The following is a 21634-nucleotide window of genomic DNA, read 5'->3' as shown; positions in this document are numbered from 1 at the left end:
TCTGCATCGATCTGCAGCAGGACGTCCTGAAACCAGAACTGAGCTGGAGTCAAGCTGGACTCTGGGATTGGGTCCAAAAGAGGAATTAAGGGCACTTTAAGGTATAGTCTGTTCCAGCTCAGTTCTGAATGACTGCAGCTCACCTGGACCTTTGATCCTAATGTCCACCTGTAACCAAGAGCTGTGGGAGCAACATGAACTGAGTGAGAGTCCAGAAACTGCATGAACACAGTGGAAAAGCAGAAAACCAGACCTTGAATAAATACAAACATTCATGAAATATTTAACTCACAAGAATTCAAACATACTTCAGGTCTCATCTAAACTGTGGAGGCTGTGCAGTAAATGTAGCATCAGCACATAGTCAGTTATCACATCTAGATGAACTGATGTGATAAATAGATAAAGGTAACGTGTTACTGAATTCAATGAGAAAAAACATATGAGATAATATATCATTTCAAAAACAGGATTTAAAAAAGGGAGCAGTCACTAACCCCACCCTCTGCATTTTAGACCTGTACTTCCTCCAACTCTGCTCAGGTGTATGTGTCTCAGGTAAAGGTAAATCTTTTCTCACAGATATCGGCCTATCAGCTGCTTCCATGTGAAACTTACCTGATCAAGGTTTTATTTTACATCTTGCACACGTTCACTGATGCGTCAGGCTCCATTGATTTACCCCCTGCCGTTGCCACGGTCATGCTCCCTATTAACCAATCAGGAGTCTTTTTTGAAACAAACACCCTTTATCTGGCAGGAAGTGGCCCCCTGCTTGTGTGTGTGTGTGTGTGTGTGAGTCAGTTAACCTCTGAGGACCTGCAGGTCAGTTTTCATTCATCGTCTCAGGGAAACTTCATCTGCCCCATCTCAGGAGTCAGTCTTCCACACCAGTGAGCTGCAAGACCAGGTAACCTGACTCCTCTCCTTCCAGCACACCTGTAATCATCTTCAGGCATTCTGCCCTGACCGGCTTAAAATGTGACAGGCTTGACCTTCCTGTACATGACTGTCAACAACTGCATTAACGGGTGTAGCACAGGTGTGTAAATGTTGGTTAATATGATGCTTTGTGCGTCAACAGTTGGAACAACTAGCAAAACACAGGTGAATAAAGATCAAACACAGGTAAAACAAAGGCGAAAGAACAGAAACACAAGTACAAACAGCGGTGGGTAAATTTGACAGAGTCTTCGTTTGAGCCGACCCGACAACATCAGAAACTGCAGTCACAGATGATGGTGATGATGGTGGTTATCAGCAGTCTGTCTTCAGCACAAAATGGACCAATGATGTGCTGCCTCCGTCAGTCAGAGGAACAGGTTGTTAAAATGGAGAACAATGAAGAAAATAAACAATTACTAGAGCAAAGAGCAGCACTGCAGCTAATAAGCTGACAGAGGAATGGTGTCAGGAAGCTGCTGCCGATGGAAATCCATCAGCTAGTTGTTTCTTTGAGCCCTCATTGGCTCTCAGAGCCTCCAGTTGATTTCTAACTGAACATTCTGGAGGCTGACACTTAAAACTGATGCAGGACATTTAAACATCAGACTCAGAAACTACATTCAAATCTGAATAATAGATAACAGCTCAGAGAAATCAGTCAAAAAAAATTGGGCAATGCTTTGGTGATCTATAAATAATAAGAACCTAAGGTGAACTATACATTGAAATGTGTTGGATAAGAAAACAGTTCAGGTCAGCTGAATACAACAGTATAAGCTCAAACCTTATAGTGTTTCACCTTCAGCTCCTGCATAGATTACATGAGTTACCTCTAGCAGAAGCCAGTGAGTGATTTTCAATGGCAGCTTTTCTGAAAGTAAAGAAATATTCAGCGGCGTCCAACAAGGGAGTCGCTTTAGTCCACTGTGATGTTCAGACTTTACAAACGATTTATCACCTTTAACACTGTTGATGCAGTCATATATGCTGATGACTCAACTTTGTTTTGTGCAGTACCAACTTAAGTGGAGCTGAGAGAAAATCTACAGGTGGAGTTGCATATCATTACTAAATGAGTGAAAATGAACAAATTAGTTCTGAATGTTGCCGAAACTAAATGTATTGTATTTGGTATAACCCTAACCCTTGGAATGTTCTCACTGGTGCACTCAACGTATAGATGGGATATCAGTTGAGTGAGTGACTAAAACCAAACTTGTTATGGCAAAGCCAAATAATGTTAACTGGACCCAGTGCTGCAGACCGGTAGACGGAATGTATAAGCAAACAGGATTTATTAGAACCACAAAGTAACTAGTGAAAAACAAAGAGAAAATGCACTATAACAGAACTAGTTAAACAAACAAGCTGCAGGTCAGAGGCAGAGCGTGACACTAAATGTGGCTGGAAGGCACTGAAAAAACAAGTAAGTGGCAGCCCAAAAAAAGGGAACAAGGAAATCCAAAATGACACTTCAGCAAGATTACGACAGGACATAACAAAAGATTGGTTACCGAGTATAATATTCACAAGAGGCTCAGACGTAAAGACACTGATGAGAGCCACCCTTAAGTACTGCTGCTCTGATGAGTCTCATGTGCATCAGGTGCACAGGTAAATAGGCGGAGACCAACAGAGAGTGAGTGTGGCCACACCCAGCCTCAGACAGACAGGGGAACAGACACATAACATGAAGGGACAAGGGAAAAGAAAAACAATGGGGACAGACAAATGAGCACCCTAACAAAACTACTGGAAGCTCAATTCGAGAACCTCCTGTCTTGGTCTGACCATATTGATTACGTTGTCTCCAGGAAGCAAAGGGCATAACTAATTCACAATAATGTTCAGCATATGGTCCATCTTCTGTCATGTTTGGTGTTATTAGGTCACTTGTTCTGTCACACCTTGAACACTGCCTGGTCATCTGGTCAAATGCTATTTAAAAACATAAAAATCCCTTCAAACTCTGGAGAACAGAGCTTCCAGATTAGAACTTCATTGATCTTACTGTACTCATTTATTCATGCAGATTGTCATCTAGAATAATACACCACACTTTGTGAAAAATTAGTATATAGCGGTTTTTACTATGAGTACAGGACGTGGCAAGTGAGCTCTGGTCAGGTGGCAGTACCTAGTCCTCGTACTGTTTGCATGATGAGAACTGTTATAGATAAGTGTATAGAGGTTCCTCAGCCAGGAACATGCCTTCCAACAACATCAAACACGTCATAGATTCTCCCACAAAAAAGTTACTTAAACACAATTCAAGTAATCTATTGTACTTATTAACATTTGAGCTATTTCGGTTCCTCGTTGTTTCTATCTATGTTTTTGGTACCATGTGTTTGTTATTGGTGCCTTAATATGTAGTTTTTCTATCATCTGATCTTTATGCTTGTTCACGGTGTATTTTTGGTGTTTATACACCGTGTTTTTAATTTCTATTAATGAGGTCCCCAGGAGGACCAGTGACAACTCTGTGGGAGCTAATGGGGTTCCTTCCATAAAGAAAGAGTAAAGAAAGAAAGACTCACCTCAGAATATCACTGTGTGTTGTACTGTGTGTGACTGTATGACGATGAGATTTGATTTGATTAGCTGCTTTCTGCCAGCTGCTTATAGTCACCATATGATGGTTGTCATAAACCACTCCTGATATTTCATTCATTCATTCATTCATTCATTCATTCATTCATTCATTCTGCTTTGTTCTCCCTGTTACTCTCTCTCCTGTCACTGCAGACCCAGGCACACCTTTCTGCCCACCCTTTCCTCACCTGAGCTGCTCCACCCACTTACTCACCTTCTCCCCATTTCCTTTGATTAGCTCAGTAGTATTTATACTCTTCCACTGCCATTTTTGTAATGATTGCTCTACTGTGCAATACTACATAACACTGTATTTTATTATCCATGTCTTATTTTCTTTTGCATTTTGCTAAACATTTCATAGTTTCCTGCTCACCTGAACCCCTGCTTGATTCCTGGACTTTGATTCTTCGGCTGTGCCTTACCTGGTTAAGTTTGCCTTCTGGAGAACAAGACATGTACATCATCACTCCTGATGACGCACGATTTTACTGGGCAAAACATGTATAAAATTGCACACAGAATAGCTATATTCACTATATTCAGTGTGTCATGCTGGGCTGCCACATCTCATCATCCCTTACACTCTGCACACTGGGAGCATATCAACGATCATCCTGGTCAATTCAGAGAGTACATTACTCCCTCCTGACTATTGCCTAAAAAATTATCCTCATGAATTGGAATTCAAGGAACACCACCTTCTTATCTTAAAGAGCTTATAGTACCTTATTGCCCTACTCCAACACTGCGTTCCCAGAATGCATTTCTACTTATGGTTCCTATAGTCTCAAAAAGCAGAACAGGAGTCAGAGTATTTAGCTTTAGTGGAGGCAGATGGCCGCCCACCCAGAGTCTGGTTCAGTCTGAGGTTTCTGCCTGTTAAAGGAAGTTTTTCCTCGCCACTGTCTCCAAGTGCTGCTCATGGGGGAATTGTTGGTTCTCTGTAGATAAAGAGTTTGGTCTGTAGCAGCTCTGTATGGAAAGTGTCCTGAGACAACTTCTGTTGTGATTTGGTGCTATACAAATAAAATAAAATTGAATTGAATTGAATTGAATTGAATTGAATTGAACCACTCAAACATATGTATGGACTATAGTTTTCTGAAAAATTCTTATAATCGTTATTGTTATTAAAAAATAACCACAGACTACTTAACCTGCCTATGCGCTCTGCACCGGGATCCACCTCCCTGTGAACATTGTCCACATTTTGTGACAATAAGTTCTTTACCATTCATGCACTTCGTCTGTGTTCTGCATCTGGAGTTCAGCCATTAATGTCGGACTTTAACAGAACCAGCTAAACTTTTCTCTTTTTTTTTCCTCCTTTCCCCTAAATTTAATTTCAGGCATATGGTCATGCTGTAGCTCACTCTGTAATAGAAAAAATAAAATAAAATAAATCATAACTGCAGTGCAAAGTTCCTGCCAAATGTCCAGATTATTGCTCAGTGGGTCATACATACTGGCTCCAGTCCAGACCTTCTGCATCTGGATGTATTTCTGACATTTGCTCATTTAGTCATTTAATTGAATTAAATTATTATTTTTTGCAATTTAATGACCAAATTGAAGATTAATCAAATTCATTTGTTTGCTTTTCTCAAGAATTGTTCAGAATCCAATTTATCAAAACCAAATACAAAAGGAAGAGTAAAGAAACAGGTTGATTAACAGCTTCATGATGCTTTCCAGACAGTTGTGTTTGACGTCTTCTCTATTTACCTTCTACAGTAAAGCTTTACCCTGTTTGTCATATGTAACCAGTATAGAAATGTATAATAACATTAATTTAATGCATCTGTAAGCACATCTAGGTGTTTATTTATGTGTTAGTTCATAACTGCTACTGCTAATAGCCTCATAAGTCAGAAGACATAAATGGGGGCTGATAGATACTTGTTTTCTGCTTTGTTTTGTTTTTATTATGTATTATGACCCTTGTATGCCTCAGTGGCTCTTAACACCATGCTGGAGGACTACAGTTGGAAACTAGCCTTTGGCTAACACTGGCACATTTACAGTAATGTATGATTGATGTGCGCTGTCCTCTTTAAATAAACTTAAGAAATAGATAGATAGATAGATAGATAGATAGATAGATAGATAGATAGATAGATAGATAGATAGATAGATAGATAGATAGATAGATGAAAATATATTGAAAACACACGTGTAATAATATAAAATATGTATGCATGCAGGTTACACATATACTGTACATTAATAAACACTGAGGCATGTCCTGATTTGCTTACAACTAAATTATAATATATATATTCCATTAATAGTCAGTGTATTACTACAGATCAATAATCAGTGCACTTTTACAGATCACTATTCCATGTATGATTACAGATAACTTATTAAAGTAGTTACACATCAATAATTTGTGAATGATTACACAGGGTATGGTTATAGATCAGTGAATGATTACAGATCAAAAATCTTTGTACAATTATCGATAAATAAGTAATGTATGATTACAGATCAATAATCCATGTGTGATTATTGATCAATGGTCAGGTGATAGTCACTGATTATAATCAGTGTGTGATTACATATCCACAATCAGTGTATGATTACACATCAATAATGAGTGAATGATTAAAGATCAATAATTAATCTATGATTACAGATAATCAGTTTAGTTACAGATTAGCAATCAGTATGTGTTCACAGATCAATAAAGAGTGTATGATTACAGAAAAAACAATCAGTGTACAATTACAGATCAATAATCAGTGTATGATTACAGAAAAATAATCATTTTAGTTACAGATGAATATTTAGTGAACGATTACAGATCAATAATCAATGTAACATTAGAGGTCAATAATCAGTGTACAATTATAAATCAATAATCAATGAATGATTACACATCAGTGATCAGTGAGTGACAACAGATAAATAATAAGTGAATGATCACAATCGTTAATCAGTGAGTGATTACAGTTTAGTAATCAGTGAATGATTACTGATCAGTAATCAGTGTAAATAAAGACATGAAAGCAGAATTAGAGATTTTTTGGACAGTTCAAACTTTATTAGAAGTTCCTTTGTGGACAGCCAATCATTCCTCCAACAGGTCGTTAATGTTTGTACAGTAAACAATGAACACAGAGCGGATCTGAGATCAGCAGGTTTTAAATGATATGTACGGTATGTACACTGTAATGTCTGAGCACAGCAGATCTCAGAGCAGCTGGTGGTTTAATGTTTCTAAATTAGACTGAAGGCAGACAGATAGGCAGAGAGTGAGACAGATTGAGAAGAAGCAGATGGTTGAACGGTCGAAACACTACAGCAGCCAGAGTTTGGAGAAAGTGGAGACAACCAATCAGGAAGGAGCTGAGGAGCGAAAAACAAACAGGAAGCTGAAGTTTAGTTGCAGTTTAGCTTGCTGTTGTTGTTGTCATGGTAAGTGTATTCCTCTGATGGGGAGAAAACACAATTACTCAGCTGATAATCAGCATCATGTTGCAGCTTGTTTTGATGTGATATGTTGTTTATGTGTGACACAAATGATCGATCAATCATCTTAGAATGAGAATCACACATCACGAATTAGTTTCTCTTTTTTAATGAAATTGTCTCTGTCTGTCACTTGTCAGCAGTCTCATGCTTTCCCATTTCCCATGAATGCAGCATGGATTCCAAGGTTTTGTTTTGATGGACTACTGATTGTTTTATTGTTAAGATAAGATCATTGCTGAATCATGGCTTATTGCAGTTTACAGGATTGTTTCCATCGGTGCATTCAAAGTGTGTGATGATACCTGGAGCCGCTGAGCTTCCACAGTTCAGGGGCCAAACTGAAAGAAGAAAGCACAGATTTAAAATTTTCACTTCTTTAGTCTGATTCATGAAAGAAAAAACTGTGGAATCATCATTTCTCTTCACATCTCTCTTTTGGCTGCAACAAGACTGACTGGATCTGAAGTGGGATTGGCTGTGAGGCAGTGTGATGTCACAGTACAATGTGACTGTTACCCTTTGTGGTGGGGAGATGAAGTCGTCAGGCTGGTCCAGCTGGTCTGTTTGGTCAGTAGGTGTGGCTAGAAGAAATACAATGAAAAGTCACATGTAAAGAAATGTGGCCCAGCCACAGTTATGTAACCCTGGTTCAATGAGAGAAAGTCTCAGGACACAGTTTCTGACCCACAACAGTCTTTTCTTCATTTGTCTTCTGAAGCAGTCACTTTTGCTCTGGCATGGTAAGCTTAGTCTTTTGTTCCGCTTGAGCTTGGAATTCTTCAAACTGACCTTTGAAATTGATGTTCTTCAGTTTGACGTCATCATCCTGATCTTTTACTTCCCTGTTGTGCCATCAGAGTTCTTTAGTTTGACTTTTGATTTGGATCTTGACCTCTGAATTCTTTGTCTACCACCAATTCTATTTATCTTGATGCCATAATTTATTTTAACTCTGTCACAACCGAACTCTTCATTTTGACTGAATTCTTGAATTTTTAATCTTGATCTCTGAAATCTTCATATTGATCTCTGAATTAATTTATCTAGATATCTTAATTCTTTGTGTCCGCAGAATTCTGATATTGATCTCTTGATTTTCCATCCTGACAATTAGCTTCTTCATTTGGACCTCTGAATTCTAATGTTTGAAGTTTGGATTATAAAAATTGTCTTTTCTGACTTCTCAAATTCTGTCTTTGTCCATCCTGGTCTCTTTATGTCAAATGGTGAAAATGTGATCTTTACCTTTCGGGCTCTGAAATCTTGAATTCTTTTATGAAGATAAAGATTCCATGAAACCTAAAGGTTTTACAAATACAAATGCGTTCTTAACCAGTGCTGGTTTCCTGTCAGTCATTTGTTTTCATCAGTCTCAGTTTACCTTCAGTGACGTCCAGAACCTCTGGACTGTAGTCCTCAGCCTCCCCATTGTCTGACGTTACTGGGCTGTCCTGGCTCACACCCTCTTCCTCACTGATAACCTCCCCAGTGCTGACCTGATTGTCAGACTCAGCTTCATCGTTACTGTCAGTCTGACTCATCTCAGTGTCTCCATCGCTCAGGGTTTCAGCATCTTCATCGTTCTCGAACGCCCCGTGAACGTTCTCTTCACTGTTTTCCTCCTCTGTGATCACCTTATCACCATCTGCTCCCTCCATGTCCTCTGACCTTTCCTCGTCTTCCGCTTGCTCTTCAATCCCTGCCTCCCCCGCATCCTCCACAGCCATGCTGTCATCCTCTTCTGCTGTGTTGACATCAACCTCAGCCTCACGCTCAGAGTCATTCTCAAGCTCAGAGTCAATTTCAGCCTCAGAGCCAGGTTCAGCCTCAGAGTCAGGTTCAGCCTCAGACTCAAGTTCAGCCTCAGAGCCAGGTTCAGCCTCAGAGCCAGGTTCAGCCTCAGAGTCAGGTTCAGCCTCAGACTCAAGTTCAGCCTCAGAGCCAGGTTCAGCCTCAGAGCCAGGTTCAGCCTCAGAGTCAGGTTCAGCCTCAGAGTCAAGTTCAGCCTCAGACTCAAGTTCAGCCTCAGAGTCAGGTTCAGCCTCAGAGTCAAGTTCAGCCTCAGACTCAAGTTCAGCCTCAGAGTCAGGTTCAGCCTCAGAGTCAAGTTCAGCCTCAGAGTCAAGTTCAGCCTCAGAGTCAGGTTCAGCCTCAGAGTCAAGTTCAGCCTCAGAGTCAGGTTCAGCCTCAGAGTCAAGTTCAGCCTCAGAGTCAAGTTCAGCCTCAGAGTCAGGTTCAGCCTCAGAGTCAAGTTCAGCCTCAGAGTCAGGTTCAGCCTCAGACTCAAGTTCAGCCTCAGAGTCAGTTTCAGACTCAATCTTGGTCTTAGCCTCAGAGTCAGGCTCAGGGTCAGAGTCACCACCAGTGATAATGTTCATGTCTGAATTGGGGTCATTGTTGTAGTTACTGTCGTCATCAACTTCAGTGTCTTCAGTATCTGAGGATCAAAGATACATATTGAACACTTATCAATTATTTCTTATTGTTTCTGCTAAACATCATTGTGTTGCCCTGCTTATTGATTTATTTATTTAAGTCTTCTGATACTGTTGAACATCACATTCTTTGGGAACATATTGATTCTATTGGATTTGATGAAAAATTGTGTAAATGGTTTACAAATGATCTCAGGTAGACCACAAGCTGTTGTGACCGATGGCTATTGGTCCTGTTTTATGAATGGGCGACAGGGTTCTATATATACAACATGCCCTGGTTTCTCAGATGTCTTAATATTTGCATTCATTTTGATTTCTTTTCTGTACTGTACAGCAAAATTTGAAAAACATATCAATAAACTGACTGATTCCTAAAAAGCAAAACTGGCATTTTGTAAAGAGAAATAAGGCATGTATCACCCACAACTGTAGAAAGCAAACTAGCTCTAAGAAAGTTATTTGCCAGAGACACAGAAAGCCCATACATTGGTTATATATATGTACTCTGTCTGTCACAGAGTACATATAATAATAATAATAATAATAATAATAATAAAAACTTGACTATCCAACATGATTAAGACATATGGTCGCTCAGATCCGCTGACTCAAATCTCTTTTTGTTCCTGAGGTCAGAACTAAAAGGCTTATGTTAATTATGCCTCAAAGCTCTGGAACAGTCTTTGTAGCTCTAAAGCTGTTGACACTTTCAAGTGAAATTTTAAGACCCATCTTTTTACCATTGCTTTCTTCTGAAGAGTTTTTACCTGATGGTTGTTTTGTGTTGTCTTATTCTGCTTTTTCTAAATTCAATTTTATTTAATTTTTCTTCTTTGTTATAAATGTTATGATTATCTGGTTTATGGTCTATGCATGAATTGGGTTAAACAAATAGTTTATTATGGTTTTTATTATTAGTGGTATCAGTAGTAGTAGAAGTATTAAGTCATCATTAAAAAAACAAAGAAACATTTAATTCTCACCATCAGCTGCTGCGTCGGTTTCATCCATCTTGGAATCACTTTCATTGCTGTTGTCTGAACCAAAAAAGACACACAACACAACATAAACACAACTACAACTATTTGAAATTAAACTAATCTGATTTTGTTGTTCACACTTTAATTTGGATTATAATTCATGCGAGAAAAAAACACATCAGCTTTATTAAACTTCAGACACACAAACTCACCTGGTGATCCAGTTATCTCCTCTGATTCTGAAAGAAGTGAACAGACAGGTAAACACACAGACAGGCAAACAGACTGTGGTGGGATGTCACTGTGTGTTGAACTTAACATCTAAAAAATGACAAACATGAAATCTGTGCAGCTGTATGAACATCCAGAATGAGCGCAGCCATCAGGCTACGTTTTGTCACTGGCTGCATTACTGGAATGTTTTCTTCTGTTTTCCTTGCAAACTTTTGTTAATTACTTCATAGATGTACAACAGGTAAATATTTCTATAATAACTGTTTTACAGTAGGTATTCCTACAGATCCTGACAATGACAATAACCAAAGTAAAGGTGGAAAAACATCAGAATATTTTAGGATGTTAATTCAACAAACTTCCTCCTTTGTGGGGAAAATTCTGGCCCATCTTAAAGAAACTCTTCAGCTCTGATTTGATCTGATGGACAGATTTCAAATGTCTGCTTTATGTCAGACACATCTGTCAGACAAAGCTTTGGCTTTTGGTAATTAACTCCACTGAACTAAAAATAAAAGACAGACACACTGACCTTCTTCAGCTGTCTCTTCTGAATCTGAGGAAGGTAAAACACATGAACAGTTTGTGTTAAGGTATTGAACATCCTCATTCTTTGTGTGGGTTTGATTTCAGGTTTTTCTCCTCAGTCTGACTCTGCTGTTTGTTTTAATGTGTTGGAGGAAAGAAGTTCTAAAATCATCAACATTTAACAAACGAACAGAATACAACAAAGGAGGAAGAAGGAAACTCATATGTCACATCCATTATGATGTCTTAGTGTTGTATGACGTGTTGACAACAAATCACAACACAAACACTCATGTACTGCCATGTACTGTACGCTTTGAGGGGCTGTGCTGACTCAAATAACAGTAGTAATGACAGCAGTAGTACTGTGCTTAACAGTAACACTGAGAGCACAAGCAGACTGAAAATTATACGAACTGTTGCTGCTGTTTGTGAGTCATAGTTTATTTAATATTTCTTTTTTTCACTGCAGTCAAAATAATATACACTAAGGGGAAGAAAATATGTATATGCCGATGTACACAGTGCACATACAAGCATTTACATATATTCAGTTTAATTCAGTTTTAATATTTGTGGTGCCAAATCACAACAAAAGGCTTCTCATGACCCTTTCCATACAGAGCAGGTGTAGACCATAGCGATGGGCACGCCAGTTCTTTTAGACGTAATGAATCACTAGAATTAGTTCACTAGAAAGATTCGTTCACTGAATCACCGAATCATTTAGTGCTTGGCAGGAGGAGCCTGCGACTCTTGAAGTGATATACGGCTGAACGGTTCAGGTTTCAGTTCAGTTCACAGCTTCCAGGACCAGGAGACGAGAGTGTTGTGACTGTGTTGCTTTGACAAACACATTTGTAAATATAAAACTCGCTTATAAATCATGATGCTTTAAGTGTCCTGTCCTATGGTATGCTATTTAACTGGTTTACTCGGCAAATTTGGCTGAGTGAGTGATCCGTTCACTGAACGTATACCCCACAGTACATTCAGTGAAGGATTCACGCTGAATATGCACCGTTTTCTTGCAAATTGTCGCAATGAGATGATCAGACAGTCACGCATTTTCTCAAACTGCGGGTTTTATACACTACTCGTTACATGCTGTGTCCTACTGTATGTGAGTTGTTGCGGTGCCAAGTTTAGCAGAGTTTAAAAAAAAAGTTAGTTTTCTCCGAGGTACACTTGAACACAACACACCCCTATCTCCCTCCTGCCTAGTGCTACAGCTGGTGAGTCTCACGCTCTTCTCATTACTGCCAGCCTAACGATTTAAGTTTGTTTATCTGGAAACTAAATCTGTTAAAACAACGGGGAACAACGGTCGCCATGAAAGTGTATCCCTTTCAGGAGAGTGTAGTTCACTGAGTGATTCAGGCGTCGGTGACGCGGCGCAGTCGGCGTGCGCGGTGCCTCCCTCCCTGCCTGCAGCGGCTCGCCGGCTGCCCGCCCGCCCGGCACTGCTGACAGTTCAACTGAACTGAGAAACGAACGAATCACTTGAGGAAGTGATTCGGTTCAGTACGTTCACTTAAAAGATTCGTTCTTTGAACGAATCGTTCGCGAACGACACAACACTAGTCGACCATACATACTCTCGAAGGGACAGAGACCCTCCTGTTCCCCCATGAGCAAGCACTTGCAGACGGCGTGAGGAAAAACTCCCTTTTAACTTTTATATACATTAAAAACAGAAACTTCTTCGTGACACACACTGGAAACACACATAAACTGACAATCAATACTCGAGCGCAAGGATTAACAGAATGACTATTATATGTATTTACCATGTTTTGGTTCAGAGGAGTTCTGCTGACTGTTTCCACCTACAGAGACAAAACGTCAGTTTAAGTAGACGTAGTGCTGATTTTAGCTGCTAAGAGTGTTTTTCTAAACCGCCTCATGAAATACTTAATGCAGTATTTACACATATAAATTAGAGCTTTTGTGTATCATATAGAACTTGAAGAATAACATTGCAAACATTCATTGTTCATCAGAGAACAAAACAAATCCCTTCGACATGAGTTGGATTCCGATGAATGATCTCTTACTGATATCAATGATTATAAGAATGCAGCTTTTATGAAAAACAAAACAACTGTTTTTTTCAGGTGGGTTTAATTTTTATTCAAATTCAGTGGAAGAAGGCTATCTTCCATTTAAATGTTTAGAAAATCTGCTGTGGTGGACAAACTAGTCCTCTTATGGGGATACATAGTTGTGTATCATCAGCATAGAGGGAAATAAATGTTGCATCTGTCAATGCTATGAATTTATCATGAAACTAAAATTAGGCGGATATGTGAAACATGGTGACTTTGATTAAAGATTTAATGTTCATGTGTGTTTGCTTGTCCGACATGACATCACTTGTTAGTGTTCACATCCTTTTCTTGCAAATCTCAGGTGAACATACAGACTGGTGAAAGGACAGACAGACAGGTGGACAGACAAACAGGAAAACATCCAGGCAAGTGAATAGACAGACAGACAGGCAAACTGACGGACAGACAGACAAGTTACCTTGAGTCTGTTCATCAGAGTCTGTACTATTAGCAGCACCTGGGGAGAGGACAAACGATTGGCGTCTACTTGCCCTCGTGTGTATTTGTAGTCATGTTTGTCTATTTGTAGTGTTTTGTTTACTTGTAGTTGTATTGTGTGCACTTGTACTCATGTTGTGTGTACCTGTTGTCATGTTGTATGTATCTGTACTCGTTGTGTGTGCCTCTATTCTTTGTTTGTATTTGTAGTAACGTTGTGTGTATGTTGTGTTCAGTCATCAATCCAAGTCTGCTCATAAATTGATGCTGAACTCTGAAATATATGAAATAGTCATTTTACCATCACCTGCGTCGGTTTCCTCCATCTTGGAATCGCTTTCATCGCTGTTGTCTGACCCAAAAAAACCCACAAAACCAATTACAGCTATTTGAAATGAAACTAATCTGAATCTGAATTTGTTGTTCACACTTAAATTGGATCAGAATTCAAGTCACATGTTAAGTGAAACAAACACATCAGCTTTATTAAACTTCAGACACACAAACTCACCTGGTGATTCAGTTATCTCCTCTGATTCTGAAAGAAGTGAACAAACAGGTAAACACACAGACAGGTAAACAGACAGAGAGATAGGTAAACAGACAGACAAGTAAAAAGACAGGTTACTTTCCATTTGTTCAACAGAGTAAATGCTGTCAGCAGACACTGTGGACACAAATCCAAATGTTGTTTAATGATGTGTGTGCAGTGTTTCCTTTTGTGTGTGTATACAGTGTAGTTTGTATACAGTGTGTGTAGTGGGTATCGTGTGTAGCATGTACACATACTGTGTATTGTGTATATATTTTGTAGTATGTATGTATTGTCTAGTGTGTATGTACTGTGTATACGTTGTGTAGTGTGTAAATTGTATGTACAGTATTCACATTTTGTAGTGTCTAGTATATACTTTGTAGTGGGTATATAATGGGTAGTGTGTCTGTATTGTGTAATGTGTAAACACTGTGTATTGTGTCTATATGTTGTGGTATATACATATCGTGTATTGTGTTTATACGGTCGGGATATTGTCGGGCGGTGGAAGGAATACTTCGAGGATCTCCTCAATCCCACTGTCATGTTTTCCGTAGAGGAAGCAGAGACTGGGGACTTGGAGGTCGATTCATCCATCACCAGGCTGAAGTCACTGAGGTAATTCGCAAGCTCCTCGGTGGCAAAGTGCCGGGGGTGGATGAGATCCGCCCTGAGTACCTCAAGTCTCTGGGTGTTGTAGGTTTGTCTTGGTTGACACGCCTCTGCAACATCGCGTGGCAGACGGGGACAGTGCCTCTGGACTGGCAGACTGGGGTGGTGGTCCCTCTTTTTAAAAAGGGGGACCGGAGGGTGTGTTCCAACTATCGGGGGATCACAATCCTCAGCCTCCCTGGGTAAGTCTATTCCAGGGTACTGGAGAGGAGAATCCGGCTGATAGTCGAACCTCGGATTCAGAAGGAACAATGCGGTTTTCGTCCTGGCTGTGGAACACTGGACCAGCTCTATACCCTCCACAGGGTGCTTGAGGGTTCATGGGAGTTTGCCCAACCAGTCCACATGTGCTTTGTGGACTTGGAGAAGGCATTCGACGGTGTCCCTCGTGTCATTCTGTGGGAGGTGCTCCGGGAGTATGGGGTTGGAGGCCCTCTGTTGAGGGCTGTACAGTCCCTGTACAACTGGAGCAGGAGCTTGGTCCACATTGCCAGCAGTAAGTCGGACCCGTTCCCGGTGCATGTTGGACTCCGGCAGGGCTGCCCTTTGTCACCGGTTCACCGGAATTTCTAGGCGCAGCCAGGGGCCGGAGGGGGTTCGGTTCGGGAGCCGCCAGATTTCGTCTCTGCTTTTTGCGGATGATGTTGTCTTGTTGGTTCCCTCGAGCCAGGACCTTCAGCATGCACTGGGGCGGTTTGCAGCTGAGTGTGAAGCAGCTGGGATGAGAGTCAGCACCTCCAAGTCCAAGGCCATGGTTCTCGTCCGGAAAAAGGTGGCTTGCTCCCTTCAGGTTGGGGGAGAGTTCCTGCCTCAAGTGGAGGAGTTTAAGTATCTTGGGATCCTGTTACGAGTGAGGGAAGGATGGAGCGTGAGATTGACAGGCGGATCGGTGCAGCGGCTGCAGTAATGTGGTCACTGTACCGGTCTGTCGTGGTGAAGAAGGAGCTGAGCCGGAAGGCGAAGCTCTCGATTTACCGGTCAATCTACGATCCTACCCTCACCTATGGTCATGAACTTTGGGTCATGACTGAAAGAACAAGGTCCTGGATACAAGTGGATGAAATGAGTTTCCTCCGCAGGGTGGCGGGGCGCTCCCTTAGAGATAGGGTGAGGAGCTCTGTCACCCGGGAGGAGCTCAGAGTAGAGTCACTGCTCCTCCACATCGAGAGGAGTCAGCTGAGGTGGCTTGGGCATCTCTATCGGATGCCCCCTGGACGCCTCCCTAGGGAGGTGTTCCAGGCATGTCCCACCAGGAGGAGGCCCCGGGGAAGACCCAGGACACACTGGGGTGACTATGTTACTTGGCTGGCCTGGGAACGCCTCGGGATCCCCCCGGAAGAGCTGGGGGAAGTGTCCGGGGAGAGGGAAGTCTGGGCGTCCCTGCTCAGACTGCTCCCCCCGCGACCCGGCCCCGGATAAGCGGGAGAAAATGGATGGATGGATGGATGGATGGATGGTGTTTATACTGTCTAGTGTGTATATATAATGTAATGTGTATAGGTTGGTTTTGGACCCAAACTGCAGTAGGGCGTGAAGGGCGTTCCTTAGGTGGAGACGTGCCAGGCTGCAGATTGATGCCGCAGCCATAAGGGCGATGAGGAGACACACAGTGAGCCTTTGCTTTGCTAATAGGTAGCCATCGAGTGCCCGATGCTTCCAATGCCCTGCCTTTTGCTGGCTATTGGAAGATGAAATGGCTGGCCTGGCCACAATACAGGCAGATGGCTTGGTGACGCCTCTGTCACTCCTTGGGGGTCGATCAGATCATCTGAGCTGCATCAGTTCAGGCCCCTCCTGTGGTAGTGCTGCAGTGGTGCTGCCACTGAGCCTGGATGCGAAGCCACTCTTGTGGCCAGCTCAATCACTCCATCAAGTGACGAAGGCGATTCGACACCAATTCATTTTTAATGTACTCAGCCAAGTGTAAGTTGCAGTCACTCTGATAAGCCTTGCTGTGGAAATCAATGGAGTAGTCCACCACCATCTGCTCTCCCTGGTGCAGGTTCAGAAAGCTCTGAGCAGCAATGGCTCTTAGTGATGCCAGACTGAACACCTTATGGAGCTGGGAGGCTGCCATGCCCCTCTCCCATTTGGTGGCTACCCACAGGCGAGCTGTCCCCATCAGGTTATTAATGTTGAAGGCTACCTTGGCTTGCTCAGAGGCGAAGGTGTGGGGCAGCAGAGCAAAAAGGATGGAGCAGCTTGTCAGGAAGCTAACCTCTGCTCTTGTGGTGCTGCTGCCCGCGTGGCTGCAGCGACTGCAGAATGCGATCAGAGCCTTGTGTTGAAGATGCCCTCAATCCTCTCTAAGTGATTCTGTGGTGAGCTGGAGCCTGCTGGGTCCACTACAGGCCAGATTTTACTGTAACAGGTTGGTTTTGGGACCCAATTGCAATACCACCAGACACACACATTGTATTGTGTGTATATATGTACTGTATATGTATTAAGTCTACACACTATTGATGAATTAGAGGGACAATCCCCTTTATTTGTCACATAACATACACATGCACGCCATGCAATTGGTGAAATTCCTCCTTCCTCCATGGCAGAGTGGTGGGCTGCCATCCAACCGGCGCCCCAGTTCTCTTTGTCACCATTGGTCAGGTGGTGGTCTTGGTGGAGGACACGGCCCCAATGCCCACAGCGGGAATCGAACCCAGGACCTTCTAGCTGTGAGGCGACAGTGTCGCCACCTATTGCATTTTATTGTGTATTGTGTATATACTGTGTGAACAGTGTATACTATGTATTATATTTTTTAGTATATACAATGTATACTGTGGATTGTGTATTTATTGTGTAGTGTTAAATGTATACTGTGTTGTTACCTGGCTGTGATGTCACAGGTTCGCCTGCCGTTCCTTCTATAACAACAACAACAAACACCAAAATAAACAACAACACAGTGAGCTGTTGGTTTGTGTTAATGTTTGTATTAACATGTGCTGGTGTGTTACTGTATATATGTTACTGTGTGTGTGTGTTTGTTACTGTGTGTTGCTGTGTTACTGTGTGTGTATTACTGTGTGTATATGTTACTGTGTGTGTGTCACTGTGTGTATATGGTACTGCATGTGTGTGTTGCTGTTTGTTATTTTGTTACTGTGTGTGTGCTTGTGTGTTACAGTGTGTGTGTATTTCAGTGTGTATTACTATGTGTGTTGCAGTGTGTGTGAGTTACAGTGTGTGTGTGTTTACCGTTGAGGTGTTGGAGCAGTGGTGCACTTCTCTCTGAAACAGATGTGCAGACAGCAAACATTAGCGTCGTTGCACTCAGAATAAATACAGTTTGGTGAAACTGAATTCAGATCAGTTTCAGAAACAGAAACAAGATTATTGATCTGATCTCTGATCAGATTGATCTTCGATCAGACTGTGGTTACAATGAATACTTCAACCACTAGGGGACGCTAACCGCATTATACACCATTGGCGTGTTTAACAACTGTGAAGTCTGCTCTGATTTGCTTCTCAACGTGGATGCAGTGTGATTAAATGTCCACAAGGTGAAAGGTCAGGACCTGAAGAAGGTCAGAGGTCATAACAAATGATTGATACCATATGATCACATTCATGAACTGAAATATAAGATAATGCTTACCGTCATCTGTTCGCTCTGCAAGACAGAGAGAGAGAGAGAGACAGGGAGAGACAGAGACAGACAGACACAGAGAGACAGACAGACACAGAGAGACAGACAGACACAGAGAGACAGAGACAGACAGACACAGACAGACACAGACAGACAGACAGACAGACAGACAGACAGACAGACAGACTCATCATCATCTTTCATTTAATCTTTAGAATATTATCATCTTTCTGTTTTTGTCTTGTGTAGCGAACTGTTTCTGATATTTGTTGTTATTAGTCAATAAATCATCAGTACATGTTTCGGTTACAACGTACATGTATTTTTACTTTATAGTTTTCATGTATGTGCCATTTATATGACACATGTTATTCAGAAGTAGCGTTGTAGTATTTATATTTGCAGTTTATATAATCGCTCAGAATTTTCTAACATACGATCTTTGTAGTATCATGTCATCTTTATGGTCATTGGTCATTATTAGTAGTGAGTAATCATCAATAATTATGAGGTACCATGTGATTTGTCGAAGTATTCAGTAGTTCACTGATCATTATCGTTTCCAGATACAGAAATCTTATAACAGTGAACTATTTTTCTCATTTGGTTAATATGAAATTTTCCTTAAAGTCCTACAAACTATATTCAATAAGGCTTTAATCTCTATTTTATCATCTTAAATAATTAAAATATTGTTTTTCATGTCACTTAATACTCACTTCTTATTATGAAATTCAATACTTATTCATTGATTGTTACTCACTGTCAAAAGATATAGCAATAAAATGATCAACATAGTCAAAATAATGTAAAAAGTAATAATAACAGATTTATGTCAATTAATTAATGTTAATTTTGAACATTGATTGTTACTGAAAATACAATTATGATGAATGATGATGTCATAGCTTACCTTGGACTGGAGCTGCAAGAGCAACAGCAATGAGAGCGAAGAGCAGCGACACAACACACCTGTAAAACACACACACACACACGCAGACACAGACAGACAGACACACACACACACACACACACACACACACACACACACAAAGGCGTTATGTTTTCATAATTCCATTCCATTTTATTCATTTCCTAGACACTTATCCTAACCCTTAACCTTAACCCTAACCCAAGTCTTCACCCCAAACTTTACTACATGTCCAAACACCCCCCCATCCCAAACACACACACACACACACACACACACACACACACACACACACACACACACACACACACACACACACACACACACATTTGACTGCACTCTGGTTTGTTGTTGTTCATGTCACTTCATAAAGATTCCTAAATACGTTCAGTGTTTGTTGACAGCACAGATAAAAAGAAAAATCATTATTCATTAATCATTATTCATCCATTCATCAATCATTATTTATCAAAGCTCACATCCATCATCGCATTAAGAGGCTCAGCAGGGATTTCAAGTTTCTAAAGCTAAGTTACTAAAGTATCTCTCCAACAAGAAGAGTTAAAAAAAAGACTGTAAAGTGATTAATGTAAACTAAAAAATGTAAAATTAAGACCATAAAGGAATGTAAAACATTGTAAAGTGACAAATATAAAGAATGTAAAAATAAAGACTGTAAATGAAAATATGTAAAGCGATTAATGTAAAATATAAAGTGTAAAGTGCCGCATGTGAAGAATGCAAAAGTCTGAATGTGAAGTGATTTACATAAAATCAAGAATGTTGCGTGACAAACATCAGGGGATGAATGTGAGGTGTGTTCAAACTGGTCTTGAGCCTGAAGGGTTAAATGACTGCATTTCTTTGTATTTCCTCCACAGAGAGGAAAAACAAAGCATCTCTTCTTCTCCGATGTATAGAGAGAAAAGAGCTGGAGGAGAAAAGCAGCTCAGGTCCTCAAACAGGCAGGAAAGCTTTAAGTTTCACTATGAGCGGAGTGACTGAGGCTTTATGCTGAAACACTGGAGTCCTTCTGCTGGATTTACACGAGCCCACAAACAAAGCCTGAATCCTCCTGTCGCCACGCAGAGGCAGCAAAAACTACTAAAGGTAAGCAGGCATCAGATCAGTTATTAAAGAAATGCAGCGCACCGTTTAAACTGCTGCTTTCCAGCATAATGTGTCACACTATCACATGTACCCATTTTAAAATCTGTTTGTATTATTGTGGAAAAAAGTAAAATATTTCCTTCACAAGAGGAGAAGTCAACAGTCCCAAAATGGAAAAACTCAAGTAAAGTTTAGACACAATGAGCTGTTGTGAACTGAGATCAAATGAGTCTACTTAGAAACAGCAGAAACAGATCATCATTGGGTGCACAAAATGTGCAACCAACTAATTCCAGAAGATTTCATTGTGTTTGATTTGTGATGTGTTTAGCAGCAGAGTGGAAAATGTGACAAAGAATTTTGTTCCTTCTGTAGTCTGACCTGTAAAACCTGTAAACTGAAGTAAACTCTCTCACACAGTTTAAAAACATGAATTACTGAACAGAATAAACTCACCGCTGGAGCATGCTGTTGTTGTTCTGGAGGTTGACAGGAAAAAAACGTCACTGTTTGTGGAGTTTCTGAACTCAGCTGAAAGAGAGCAGCAGCTTTTATACTAAGACTCCCTCCTCCTCCTCCTCCTCCTCCTCCTCCTCCTCATCCTCCCTCTGTTCACCTCTGCACCTGTCTGTCTGAATGTCTACACTCACTTTAAAACTCTTTAACTACCTTAAACACACAAATTCAGTTTTACTTTGAGTAAAATAATCCTGATGACAGCAGCTTCTAGTGTTTCTGCTGTTCCTGCCTGAGTTATTAATTTTTACTGGGTTAAGAGCACATTTAGTCTGAGTTAATGCCAAACTCAGAACAGAGTTTAGTCCAGATTCAGATCAAATGGCTGGATATTGGACGACAAAGTGTCAGGATCACAGTGTGTCATCCAGTTTGTGGTAATAAAATTAAATACACCAGGACTAACACACAATAATCACCACAGGCAGAAGAAGTCATTTCCCGTAATTTAATCAAGTAAAAGTCTCTTTGAGAGTGAAATACAAGAGCAGCATAAAGAAACAGTGACAGCAATAAATACTAT

The 21634-nt window shown here is 40.8% G+C and overlaps 1 protein-coding gene and 1 long non-coding RNA gene across 2 annotated transcripts; both read right to left on the bottom strand.

Annotated features, from left to right (window-relative positions):
- Nucleotides 1–6554: 6554 nt before the first annotated feature.
- LOC139346054 (clumping factor B-like) lies at nt 6555–17033 on the bottom strand. The gene is made up of 9 exons (XM_070984957.1): nt 16895–17033; nt 11205–11228; nt 10651–10677; nt 10442–10495; nt 9261–9457; nt 8402–8900; nt 7537–7601; nt 7323–7358; nt 6555–6894 (listed from the first exon to the last, which is right to left on the bottom strand). Exons 1-8 carry the CDS (start codon nt 17031–17033, stop codon nt 7347–7349), a joined length of 1017 nt encoding a protein of 338 aa, XP_070841058.1. The 3' UTR covers nt 6555–6894; nt 7323–7346.
- Nucleotides 17034–17757: 724 nt separating this feature from the next.
- LOC139345406 (uncharacterized) lies at nt 17758–21109 on the bottom strand. Its single transcript, XR_011603213.1, has 5 exons — nt 21052–21109; nt 19468–19526; nt 18564–18578; nt 18161–18193; nt 17758–17826 (listed from the first exon to the last, which is right to left on the bottom strand). It is a non-coding gene; the product is annotated as an uncharacterized lncRNA (long non-coding RNA).
- Between the last annotated feature and the right edge of the window lie 525 nt (nt 21110–21634).

The sequence above is a fragment of the Chaetodon trifascialis genome, chromosome 17 (genome assembly GCF_039877785.1).
Source record: "Chaetodon trifascialis isolate fChaTrf1 chromosome 17, fChaTrf1.hap1, whole genome shotgun sequence".
Classification (NCBI taxonomy): Eukaryota; Metazoa; Chordata; class Actinopteri; order Chaetodontiformes; family Chaetodontidae; genus Chaetodon; species Chaetodon trifascialis.
This window is presented reverse-complemented; position numbering and strand designations above follow the sequence as displayed.

Coding starts and splice junctions, on each gene's coding strand:
- LOC139346054 (XM_070984957.1), bottom strand. CDS start 17,033: ATGGCAGCCTCCCAGCTCCATAAGGTGTTCAGTCTGGCATCACTAAGA. Junction 11,229..16,894: donor CCACAGCAAGGCTTATCAGA/GTGACTGCAACT, acceptor TACCTTCCTCAG/ATTCAGAAGAGACAGCTGAA. Junction 9,458..10,441: donor AACCGACGCAGCAGCTGATG/GTGAGAATTAAA, acceptor TTTGATCCTCAG/ATACTGAAGACACTGAAGTT.